The 12,770-nt window shown below is 36.1% G+C and overlaps 1 protein-coding gene across 1 annotated transcript in view; it reads left to right on the forward strand.

Annotated features, from left to right (window-relative positions):
• LOC127429241 (synaptic vesicle glycoprotein 2C-like) overlaps positions 1 to 11,958 on the forward strand; it is a 63,383-nt gene extending 51,425 nt beyond the window's left edge. The window contains exons 10-13 of the mRNA XM_051678153.1: positions 1,752 to 1,885; positions 6,605 to 6,808; positions 7,334 to 7,493; positions 9,249 to 11,958. Coding sequence (XP_051534113.1) covers positions 1,752 to 1,885; positions 6,605 to 6,808; positions 7,334 to 7,493; positions 9,249 to 9,432 — 682 coding nt within the window. The 3' untranslated portion in view covers positions 9,433 to 11,958. The remainder of the gene's footprint in view (positions 1 to 1,751; positions 1,886 to 6,604; positions 6,809 to 7,333; positions 7,494 to 9,248) is intronic.
• The last annotated feature ends 812 nt before the right edge of the window (positions 11,959 to 12,770 follow it).

Genomic DNA, 12,770 nt, shown 5'->3' on the forward strand with positions numbered 1-12,770 from the left:
TTCTATTCTATCTTGTTCTGTTCTATTCTATTCTATTTTGTTTTGTTCTATTCTATTCTATTCTATCTTGTTCTATTCTATTCTATTCTGTTCTATTATATCTTGTTTTGTTCTATTCTATTCTATTTTGTTATATTATATTATACCTTGTTCTGTTCTATTCTATTTCTGTTCTATTATTCTCTATTATTTAATTCAACAGACAAATTGCTTGTCACTGCAAACTTTTACTTTACTACAATTCTATTTTGTTCTACTCTGTTCCATCCTTTTATGTTCTGTTTTATTCTATTCTATTCTGTTGTTCTATTCACTTTCATTGTATTCTATTCTTTTTTATCTTCTCTATTCTATTCTATCTAGTTCTGTTCTATTATTCTGTATTATTTAATTCTGTATTATTCAACAGACAAATTGCTTGTCACTCTAAATGTTTACTACACCCTCAACCATTTTAGGTTAACACTTTTCCCGCATTATTATATTATTTATTTATATAATATAGTATTTAATTATAAACTATGCAAAAAAATCTTAATGGTCCCTAAAATTAGGCTTGACTTTCAGTAAAGTATAATTTTATTTTGTTACATTCTATTCGGTATCATTTTATTCTGTTTTGTTTAAAAGACAAATTGCTTATCACCGGAAATTTGTCGCATCCTGTCTAGTTAGCACACAGTGTACGAACCTTTTCCATGTAGTCTATTTCAGCCTTGGTTTGAAATGAAAAGCTAGATAAGGATAAATGAATAAGAAGTGAATGATGTGGTCTTGTGCTCTTCAACAAACACATTAAGGTGCTCGAGTAATACTGGTCATAACATTTGGTTTCCATGTGTGTTATTGTTCTCTGTGGTCTGATCTCTCTCTCATAAATGTTGTGGTAATGTCTCAGCCAGACACAGCGCCAGGAAATTAAAAACCTCTTATCTCTTGTCTCCTCCTTTTCTCTTTATTTCTCTTTTTTCTACCATCTCTTCCTCTCATGAATGGGAGGACTGTCTTATCTGTGTTGTTTTAGCGTACAGCTCCTGTGTCACAGTGAGCAGCACATTTATGAACAGATTACATCAAACTGCGAAGAGCAACGTTTGTATCCTGCGCACAAAAATATGAAACACACTGACCGAATTTTCAGAATAGAAAAATAACTGGATGAAAATGCAAGATGAATTGCATTGTGTAGTTTAGATAACATGGTTTTGGGAGAGTTTGATAAGAAATGTTTGAGTTCATATTGAGATCTCTGAAGTTTGATTGAGGATATTTTGAGCAAATCTGAGCAATCTATCTTCCATCGATCTATCTTTCAGTAAAAGTCTCCATTTCATCTCATCGCTGTGTGTGAGAAGCAATTGAGATGTGTTTTGTTTCGTGAGTGGTGGTGGCGTAGTAGGCTAAAGCACATAACTGGTAATCAGAAGGTTGCTGGTTCGATCCCCACAGCCACCACCATTGTGTCCTTGAGTAAGGCACTTAACTCCAGGTTGCTCCAGGGGGATTGTCCCTGTAATAAGGGCACTGTAAGACACTTTGGATAAAAGCATCTGCCAAATGCATAAATGTAAATGTTTCTTTTTCCATTTGAATTTGATGACGATTATATCCTTATTGGTTCCAAATGTCAGAACGTTTTTTAATTATTGATGTTAGTAATTCTTAGTCTTTGATATTTCATGTTTTGACATGGATATTTCCAGTATCTCTAGCTGATTAAAAGCAGTTTCCTCTCCTGTCCTGTTTTTCAGATTTGTTAGCATGAAGTTTAAATCCGTGACTTTCATCGACTCCACATTTCAGAGCTGTTATTTTGAGGACGTGAGCTCCATTGGCTCGTACTTCAAGAACTGCACCATCATAGAAGCTTTCTTCTATAATACAGGTAAGACCGTGTCTTGTCAAATCGTGAAAATGTCAGTGAATTTTACAATTGGAAACGTCATGGAAATTTCTGTAGTGAATATAAATTTTTCTAGTTGTGCTCAACTAATATATTTCATCTAGTAGAAATTGCTTTGTTAGTTCAGTCCTACAAATCCTTATCCAAATGACTGGGAAAGTCATGGAAATGTTTTGGTCAAAAAGAGTGGGGAAACCTGTAAATCTAATCTGAGAATTGATGCTGGAAAATGCATCACATTTATGGAAGTTTTGTCCAGAAAATAATCAAATAGAATCGCAAATCGTGTATTTACGTTTGCATTTCCTCATCGTGAGCACAAAGTGTCTATCAAAATTCTAATTGAATTTCCAGTGTTGTATTGAAATAATAACGGCAATGGGTCTCATTCATGAAACCTTCATAAACATGAGTAAATTCGTAATTTGCACATAAAATATGTTAGTGAATTCCAAACATTGGTAAATAGGGGGCGTGTGCATGTTCATTAACAATGATCATAATCCACGCCCATAAAAAGGCTTATAAGGAAGGGACCAGACTATGCGGAACAGTAATGAAATCGATTTAATGAATGAAGTGCATTCAATTCAATTTTGATTTAGCAAGCTCAATAACGTCTCAAAGAAAGTGAGGACTTACTGTTATCACATGTTTAACAGCATTAGCACTGACTAGCCGTTCTCAACTGAACGTGATTTACCGATGCCACTACTAAATTATAAAACCTAAATTATAGAGCTCATATCAAATAAAAAACTATCCAACCAGTCACGTTAGAGGGCATAATTGTTTTTGAGAAAAATCAAGCACTTCTGCTGGAAAAACGATAAGCAGAGTTGGGAAAAAAATTACACTTTGAAAAAATAAATTCAAGCAGTAAAGAAACATTTCTAAATATGTATATGCTATGGTTTAAAAAAAAAGCAATTTTTTCTTTCTCTTCATTTTTTTTTAAATGTTTTTTTTTTTTTTTACCAATTTATGTTATTTTTTAAGGTTAATTTCACTATTTATTTTTTATTTATTAATTTTTTTTTCTCCCCTTTTCTCCCCAATTTGGAATGCCCAATTCCCAGTGTGCTCTAAGTCCTCATGGTGGTGTAGTGACTCGCCTCAATCCGGGTGGTGGAGGACGAATCTCAGTTGCCTCCGCGTCTGAGACTGTCAATCTGCGCATCTTATCACGTGGCTTGTTGAGCGCGTTACCACGGAGACGTAGCGCGTGTAGAGCGAGAACCACATTATAGCGACCACGAGGAGGTTACCCCATGTGACTCTACCCTCCCTAGCAACTGGGCCAATTTGGTTGCTTAGGAGACCTGGCTGGAGTCACTCAGCACGCCCTGGATTCGAACTCACGACTCCAGGGGTGATAGTCAGCGTCAATACTCGCTGAGCTACCCAGGACCCCAATTTCACTCATTTAATTATTAGTTATTTTTTTCATTACTTATTTAATTTAACTTCTATCAAAACGTTGTCATTACAGATGCCTGAAAGAACACAAGTTCGGATGTCTTACACATGATTTACACATGTTCGGGAGCAGGTGTAAATTTTGTTCGTACCAACTAACGTTTTGAAAATACAAAAACTCTCATGAATCCGAGAATTTACATCAAACGGCTTTACACAAAAGTTCTTTCTGCTCGTGTTTCATGAATGAGGCCCATTGTCTCCATTTGTGATTTAGTTTCCTCAGCATCACGCACCTTGCCAAAATTCAAATGGATTCATAATACCTTTGCAATTGCATTTGTGCTGTTAACCAGGGACACCTGTCAGTCAGCCTTGGGGGCGGGACTGTGGCCCGTGTTTTCAAACGGAATTCTAAAGGAAGCTTGTTCATCTAATCTTGTCAATCATTACGCAAGAGTATATAAACCGCTGCTACAGTCCTGCCCCCAAGGTTGATTGACGGTCATCACTCGCAAGACACAAGAAACTACCTCCAATTAGTTCCATACAATGAGCTAAAGATATTCTAAACTGATTATGAAAAAAACAACATTGGTATCGGATCGGGATCGGTATCGGCTGATACTGAGATGTCAGATATCGGACCAGAAGAGAAAAAGGTGTATCGGTGCAGCCCTAGGAGCAATTCACCAATGATTAATAACCTTAAATTCAGTCTGACAGACTCATTCGGCAATGTGTCATACACTAATGTGTGATTAATGGCTATAAATGTTTCTATTAATAATCTGAATCTGTATTTTGCATTATTTTGCCATATGTTTGTCCTCATGACAATGGAATTACTTTGTACACCTTGACAGGCCAATGGAAACTTAGGAGACTGTGTCAGACTTCTGCTTTGGGGCATGACTTTAAAAAAAAACCAACCCTTGCTCTATTATATTGGAAGAAAAGAAAACAAAAGAAGGGCTTTGTTCTGCTCTTGTCGGTTCTTCACATATCAGTGATCTGAGCTGTAACACAGCATGTTCTGTTGAGCTCCACTGAGCCACAGAGAACAGAGAGAGAGAGAGAGAGAGAGATGTTTGATGTTTAAATATCACAATGTATTAAAAACCCTTGACTTTGAAGTTTAAATTGGTTGTAATTTATCGGCATTTGGAGGCAAAAATACGAGTGGATGCATTAGAGAAACAGGATCAAAGATTAAAGCTTAGAAGAAGGCCGATACAGCAACAATAACAACAAAAACATGAATTCACCTAGATTCCTTAAGCATTTAGAACATGATGATGTTTTAGAGAGTTCAAGAGAAGTGTTCCGGACATGACTGTTAAATTACAGTAAAAATATTTGCAAAGAAATTGATTTTCAGTGATAACATTTAAACTAGTGCTGTCAATTGAATACAATTTCTATTCAAATTTAATTGCATGATAGGTCGATTAATTATTAAAATTAATCGCAGTTAATGGCATACGTCAATATTTGTTGCGAAAGGCCCTTCAATATATAATGATTCAATAATTATATTTAAATAATTATAAATAAATATATAATAAGTATAATAATTTAGATAATTACATTCAATTACACAATGTCTGAAACACTTTTTTACTTGGAATCAAATGTTTTAATGTTTTCATTTCACAGCTGGTTGGAGCTTCAAAGTGTTTAACTTATTGAAGAATTTTATTTAAAATACTGGAGAAACTGAATGGTAAATAGGATAAGGGGTAATGTGCAAATGTGAAATTATACTGTGTGTGCGTAGGCTGGTTTTTATTACAAATGGTTATAGAAGCAGACAGCGATCGGGTCATTTGAGAGGTCCGGCTGACTCAGGAAACCGCCTTGTACAAACTCCAGAACTCAGCAGAACAAATGTAAACACACTCACACCAGAGAGAGAGAATAGAGGCCTCATGGGAAATTGAGTTCACTTCTCTAATGTTGCAGTTTCATAACAGCTAAAGAAACAAAATGACAGAGAGGGGGAGTAAATGTGGAAACAGGCTTTTTGCAAAAGTGTAGAGATCGTGTACGAGGAGAGGCATAGATTTGCTGTGCATGCTGAAATGCAGTAATAGGTTTTTCATCAGAAGTTAAATTTCCTAAAGACCCTCATGTGCTGGGTACAAAATGTACTTCTAACTATGACCAGAGGACATTAAAGCATCTATAGCTATCTGTCTATCTGTCTATCTAGCTAGCTAACTAGCGGTCTATCCGTCTATCTAGCTAGCAGTCTATCTGTCTATCTAGCTAGCTAGCTAACTAGCAATCTATCTGTCTATCTAGCTAGCGGTCTGTCTGTCAATCTTGCTAGCTAACCAGTGGCCTATCTGTCTATCAAGCTAGTCAACGAATGTCTGCCTGTCTAGCTAGTGGTCTATATGTATATATAGCTAGCTAACTAGTGATCTATCTGTCTATCTAGCTAGAGGTCTATTTGTCTATCTGGCTAGATTACTAGCAGTCTATCTGTCTATTTAGCTAGCGGTCTATCAGTCTATCTATCTAGCTTACTAGCAGTCTGTCTGTCTATCTAGCTAGCTAACTAGCAGTCTATCTGTCTAGCTAGCTAGCTAATTAGCAGTCTATCTGTCAAGCTAGCAAGCGGTCTATCTGTCTATCTAGCTAGTTAACAAGTGGTCTATCAGTCTATTTAGCTAGCTAACTAGCTTTCTATCTAGCTAGCGGTCTATCTGTCAATCTAGCTAGCTAACTAGCAGACTATCTTCTATATAGCTAGTTAACTAGCAGTCTATCTGTCTATCTAACCAGCTAACTTGCAGTCTATCTGTCTAGCTAGCTAACTCATGGTCTATCTGTCTATCTAGCTAGTTAACTAGCGGTCTATCTGTCTATTTAGCTATCTAGTTAACTAGTGGTCTATTTGTCTAACTAGCTAGCGGTCTGTCTAGCTAGCTAACTAGCGGTCTATCTCTCTATCTAGCTAGTTAACTAGCAGTCTATCTGTCTATCTAGCTAGTTAACTAGCAGTCTATCTGTCTATCTAACTAGCTAACTAGCAGTCTATCTAGTTAGCGGTCTATCTGTCTAGCCAGCTAGCGGTCTCAGTCTTACTAGCGGTTTCTCTATTTATCTAGTGGTCTACCTATCTAGCTAGCTAGCAGTCTACCTATCCAGCGATCGGCCTCTCTGTCTGTTGCTTCCACTAGTTGTCCTATAAGTTGCATTTGATAAATATTATAAGCTGAAAAATATCTTCTAAATGCAAGTAACACAGTATCTTTTGATTGTTTTATACAGATATTGACGACTCAAAATTCATCGGTTCTTCTGTGATCAACTCCACATTTGCGCTCAATAAGACAGGATGTCAGATGACATTTGAGGACGACTACAGTGCGTATTGGGTGTATTTCATAAACTTCCTTGGAACATTAGCCGTGTTGCCAGGCAACATAGTCTCCGCCCTCCTGATGGATAAAGTTGGCCGTTTGAGCATGTTAGGTATGTAGCTTCACTATAGATTACCATATCAAAACAATTAGATTATAATTGTTTTTAAAAAATCTGCATAAATTCAGTACTACTAAAATACTACCATGTATACTTACAAATAAAAAATAATTCTACAATTTACAATTGAATTAACATTATGTATAGTTATTTTAACTGATAATTGTAAAAATAGATTTGTAAGAATATATAGTGTATATATTGTAATATATTAATATATACACAGTACTGTGCAAAAGTTTTAGGCACTTGGGAAAAATGTTGCATAGTGAAGATGTCTTAAAAAATAATGACATAAATTGTTTTCATTTATCAGTTAACATCATAAACATGCTTAATTTTCTTTATGAGGAATGCAATGTACTGTATGTAAATGCAATGTTTGATTTTGGGCTGAAAAATGACCCGGATAATTTATCACAGTTTTAACGAGATTCACCCAATTACTAAATTAAACACAATTGGTTGATGTTGTTGTGTTGATCGCATTTATGTTTTCGTTGTGTTGTTGTTCAGGTGGCTCTATGGTGTTGTCAGGCATCAGTTGTTTCTTTCTGTGGTTCGGTACGAGTGAATCGATGATGATTGCGATGCTCTGCCTTTATAATGGACTCAGTATCTCTGCCTGGAACTCACTAGATGTGGTGACGGCCGAACTGTATCCCACTGACAGGAGGTATATGGACATATACATTCACACAATCACTAACAAGCACATACACATATCCTTAAAGCCCTTTCACGTGTGTTGCATCACCATTTCCCAGTGCATTGAACAAATGTTACAAAACGCCAAACTGCAATGTTACCCCTGCTAGCATGTTGTAGCTTAACGCTCAAAGTTCAAACCGTTATAAATTTGACCCCACTTGCAGCTTAACTTTCAAGACACAGTCAATGATTACCATGCAATTCACATGATATATGATTACGGGGGACGATGGAAGAGATACTAAAGCTTTGTGTATCTAGTAGGGGTGTAACGGTACATGTATTCGTCCCGAACCGTCACGGTTCGGTGCATGCAGTCAGACGAAGAATACATCTGAGTCAGTCACAGGCGATCCACTCCAATCCAGAAGGGGTGCGCGCGGTAATGCAATGCTGTTTGCTAACTGCCACAACAGGAAAAAGACCAGAAGAAGAAGAGACCATCTATGACCAACCCAAAACAATAATGGCTTCTCCTAATGCACAAGTTTTATTTTTCATTATTCTATTTATTTTGTACTTTTATAACACAAGAGATGCTTTTCAGTTTTGTAGCTGATTGTGACCAAATACCTTTTGTTTTTTATCAACACTACAAAATAATATGTCCTATGCAAGAGTGCATTCTGTTTACTGCTTAGTGCTTAATACACTAAAGGAGTCTGTACTGTACCAACTACCTCAGGGGGGACTAAATGCCGCTAGGTGGAACAAACTGTAATTTGCACTACTGTCTGTTCAAAATAAATCAAAAGAAACCTAGCATTTGGTATTTGTTGCTTTTTCCTGTTGTACCGAACTCGTATCGAACCGTGACCCCAAAGCCGAGGTACGTACTGAACCGTGACTTCTGTGTACCATTACACCCCTAGTATCTAGATATAGTACATCAAGTTTGACACAGCACCGTAGGCACTTTCAGAGAAAAAACGATGCATGTCAGAAAATCATACAGTAGGTAGTCAACCAGAATGGCCCTTACCGCCACGTATACCACCGTGGTAAAAGCACATAAGCCGCATGTGAAACCTGTCCACAAAATCACCGCCAGGTGGCACGAAGGGACAGTTTGGACCTTTGTTAAGTCAGAACGAAATAGGCTAGAATAGTGACATTTTCATTTGTTAATAAACAATGCAATAGCCTAAATCAACTGGATGTGGCATTGTGATAAAGAGCTCTAAGGCATTCAGTTCCAGCCTATTAAAATTCTATGGTTATAGCACCACTTAGTGGTTAAAGCTGCTAATGCATAATTGCAGCGGCAACTGTGGCGGTTAAAAGGCCATTCTGGTTGAGTACCACCTGTACAGTGCACTCTTATGTCTGCATTCACAGGGCCTCATTTATGAAACACAAGCAGAATTTGTGTTAATTGTTCACAGATCCATTTATTCATAAATTGTTGCATTGAATTGAATGCTAAAATTAACATAAGCATGGTTTTACAAATGATTTACACAGAAATTCGTTCAACTCAGGTTTCTTGAATGAGGCCTAATATTTTACTGTCCACACTTTCCACACTTTCCGCTCTCGTTTCCTAGCAACCCGTAAAATCACTCGTTGTGATGCTATATGCTATATCTTTGTGGAAGGTAATATGGCATGTGCGATGAAGCCTAAAATCTCGTGAAAGAGACTTTAGACATAAAAACTATCAAATTGCTAACACTTCTAATATTGCTAATTGCTAATACTCATTCTCTCTCTCCTGTAGGGGAACTGGCTTTGGGTTTTGTAATGCCATGTGTAAGCTGGCCGCAGTATTGGGGAATCTAATATTTGGTTCATTGGTCGGAATCAGTAAATCTATTCCGATCCTGCTGGCGTCATCTGTACTGGTCTGTGGAGGTCTGGTAGGCTTACGGCTACCCGACACCCGCGGCAATGTCCTCATGTGACCCTACTCTACGGTGACCTCTGAACCCTGAGTTGCCACGGAAACACGCAGGACACGCTCAGGGTGACAGTGGAGGTGACTACAACGTGACATTATATGTTAGGTTTATTTATTCATGTAAAACTTTTGTGAAAATTTTGTTGTTAATTTATTGACAATTATTTATTGCTGTTTTGCACTTTTGGCTTGCCCAGTGCCCAGTTTAGACCAAAACAAGATTTTTATGCCTTAGCTATGGTAAATCAAATGTTATGATTTTTGTTTTGCCAAAATAAAATGTAAAATACAAACAACAGTGAGTTTTTGACCTAATCTGGGCAGGCAGATTATTATAATTATTATTATTATTATTATTACGTCTTTAAACATTTGGAGACTTTAATTCAACACACAAAAAAAAAAAAAAAAAAATTCAGGTGGTTTTATTGTTTTTTAATTTTATTTATTTATTTATTTATTTTACATTCCAGAAACGCTTTTTGTTTCCTTGAAATTATGATGCTTTTACACTCAAACGCGAGTAAAAAAAAGGCCATTTAGAAATTAGCGATAACCGCTTTTATTGTTAGTCTTGTCGAATTCGTTGGTGGCTTCCACCAAAACATTTCTTTAATAACGAACGATAACAATTATACAGTTTACATTTTCAGCTTTTTATAATAATAATGATACGTCAAAACGCACTCTGATCGCCGCCATAAGGACACGCTTCAGACTTCATTCTTGCCTTCGTGAACTTTGTCGTCAGTGTAGCTGAAATGAACTTCAGTTGCTGTCTTGGTCTTTTTTCACTGGGTTAAAGGTGTCCTAAACTCGTTCTGACTTTAACCCTAGCTGCTTCCTCAGAAAACTGAATGGCCTTTGCTTACTATCCGTGCCTCCTTCCTCTAAAATTCCTCCATCGGTCTCCTGTCAGCCTCTTGTAGGTTGTAGTAATACATCATACGGCATAACCGAGAGTTTGTGTTTGTGAAGCTTTTCCTGAAAAGCTACTACTGCTCAATCCAACAGCTCTGTTTAGCAATATATGTCGTGTTTTTAAAAATATTGCCTTCTCATCACATTTCACAACATTTTGAAGGTTGGTAAATCTAATTGTGCAATATCGCAGGAATATGCACGATCACGGCCACATAATACAAAATAAAAGCCATTTAGCCTGGTCTGATTGTACTGACAAACAGGCCCTGTTGCTGCTGTCTACATGCACTGAAGTACACTAAGGCCAGAAACATACTCTACGCAAGTATGCAGATGTGAATGTTTGGCCATTGTAAACGCATGGTCACGTTGAACATTCTTAACATGTCGCTGTAAAAAACCGTCAGTACTCAAGGGGGCGATAAAGTAACCTTTACATTTCTGTGCGATAATCACACGTTGTCGACACATGCCGACAATTTAACTAATTTTAACTTGCTCCGCAAGATTCTCTTAAAACTTTTGCTTTAAGATGACCGACTGTAGATGACCTCAAAGAACAAACTGACCATAGAAGAAGACAGTTTATGCTAATGCACACTATAGCGCCCCTTGTGGCAATGCTGAGAATGCAATGTGTATTTGTTTCATCTCAGAACGCAACGACGTGTGAAATTGAGCTCGAGTAACTACAAATGTTTGCGTTCGTGTACTTGCGTAGAGAACGTTTCGGGCTTTATAATCGTATATAATTTTATTTTGTTGTGTGTATGCCAGGAAAGTAAAGATATAAACATTTGTTTGGAATTTGTCGTGGGGAACAACATTGCTAAATGTGTATAAATGTCTGCCTGATAAGTTAAAAAATATGAAAAACATTATTTTTTCATTGTCACATGCAAATGTCTCTTCATATGTAGGTGTAGATATCTTATATTTACTGAAAAGAGTAACTCATTTATGTCTATAGATGTTTATTTTGGCTTGTTGTGAGATTTTGGGGTGTTATTTGAGTTATATAAAAGATGATTTAGTTGTTTTCTACATTAGGTCCACAATTTCGAACAAATTGATTTCGTTGCTCAAGAATTTGAGGGATGAATTTGATGAAGGGTTTGAGGTTTAGAATTGTCTGAACTTATTTTGAATTTGAATTATTTTCCTTTCAGTCTCATTTCTCAGCTGAACAAACTCAAAAAGTGGCCTAAATGAAAAATAAAACACAAACAAGCTAATAATATGTACGATGATAGAACACACCCCTGCATGAGCGTATTGAAACTTTGTGTTGCAGTGCTTTGTCTGTTGTGCTCTTGAAGAGTTTGATTTGTTTATTTATTGTTGGAAAGATGAATGTATCATTATTGTGAGTGTGTGATGTCGTTCTGAAATGGGTTTTGATTGGTTGTGGATCTGGCATGCAAACGACACGTCTGCCCTGTCAAATTCATTTTGTCAAAGTGTCTGTGGCGTCACTGGCCAAATATCTCTCCATGATTTTATTTTGAAAAGAGAGAGAACATGCCATGTATAATGTAAAGAGAACTAAAGTGGATTCGGTTTGGATCCAGATGTACCACTATTAAAGAGTTTCATTCTCTAAAACGCACTGGTGTCTGATTCTTTGTTTAAGGACCCCAAATTAATTTTTGATTTCCAAAAGAATCCCTAAGAATAAAAAAATAAGACCGTAATGGATACAGTTACCCATATACAAAATCTGATATATGGCCAGATATGAACATGTATTTAAAATTATAGTTTACATATTTGAGCATAAATGTAAATATTCAAATATCACTAGTATTTGGGAAAATATATGCTATATATATGAAAATGGCACTTTTTGGAATATTTTGAAATGAGTTGTATAGGCCTATATTAACAAGTATGTGACTTTTTTTATATCAGTGAAAACATTATTTGAACATATATTTTATAAATGTGTTTTGCACGTATTGCCATATATTGCTGTATGGGTAAATTCCCATTTTTCTGTTACATTTTTAAGAATTTCAGTTTATCAATTAGGATCTTATTAAAAAAATTAGAGGATTCTTGTTTGATCCCATTTTGACTGGTTCCAAATTACAATAGAAATTGCATCACCAGTTCTTTAGGGTTAAAATCCTAAATCATTATATGAAAACTGACGTTATAAAATATACATTAAATATTGAATCATTCAACACAATCCTAATTAATTATCTGAGCTGTTTAAAACTAATAAATGTCAGATCTGTTTGAATTAATAAAATAAATGAGAAAACAAATACATTATCAAACTAAAAATTCACAGACTTGTCTTATTCTGGCCTCGATTGTTGAGACGTGATTGATATTGTTTTCACATAATGTTGATATAGCATGAACGTAATGATTTGAAAAGGGATATAAGGACAAGAAAGGGCAAAATAA

This window comes from Myxocyprinus asiaticus, chromosome 38 (genome assembly GCF_019703515.2).
Source record: "Myxocyprinus asiaticus isolate MX2 ecotype Aquarium Trade chromosome 38, UBuf_Myxa_2, whole genome shotgun sequence".
Taxonomy (NCBI): Eukaryota; Metazoa; Chordata; class Actinopteri; order Cypriniformes; family Catostomidae; genus Myxocyprinus; species Myxocyprinus asiaticus.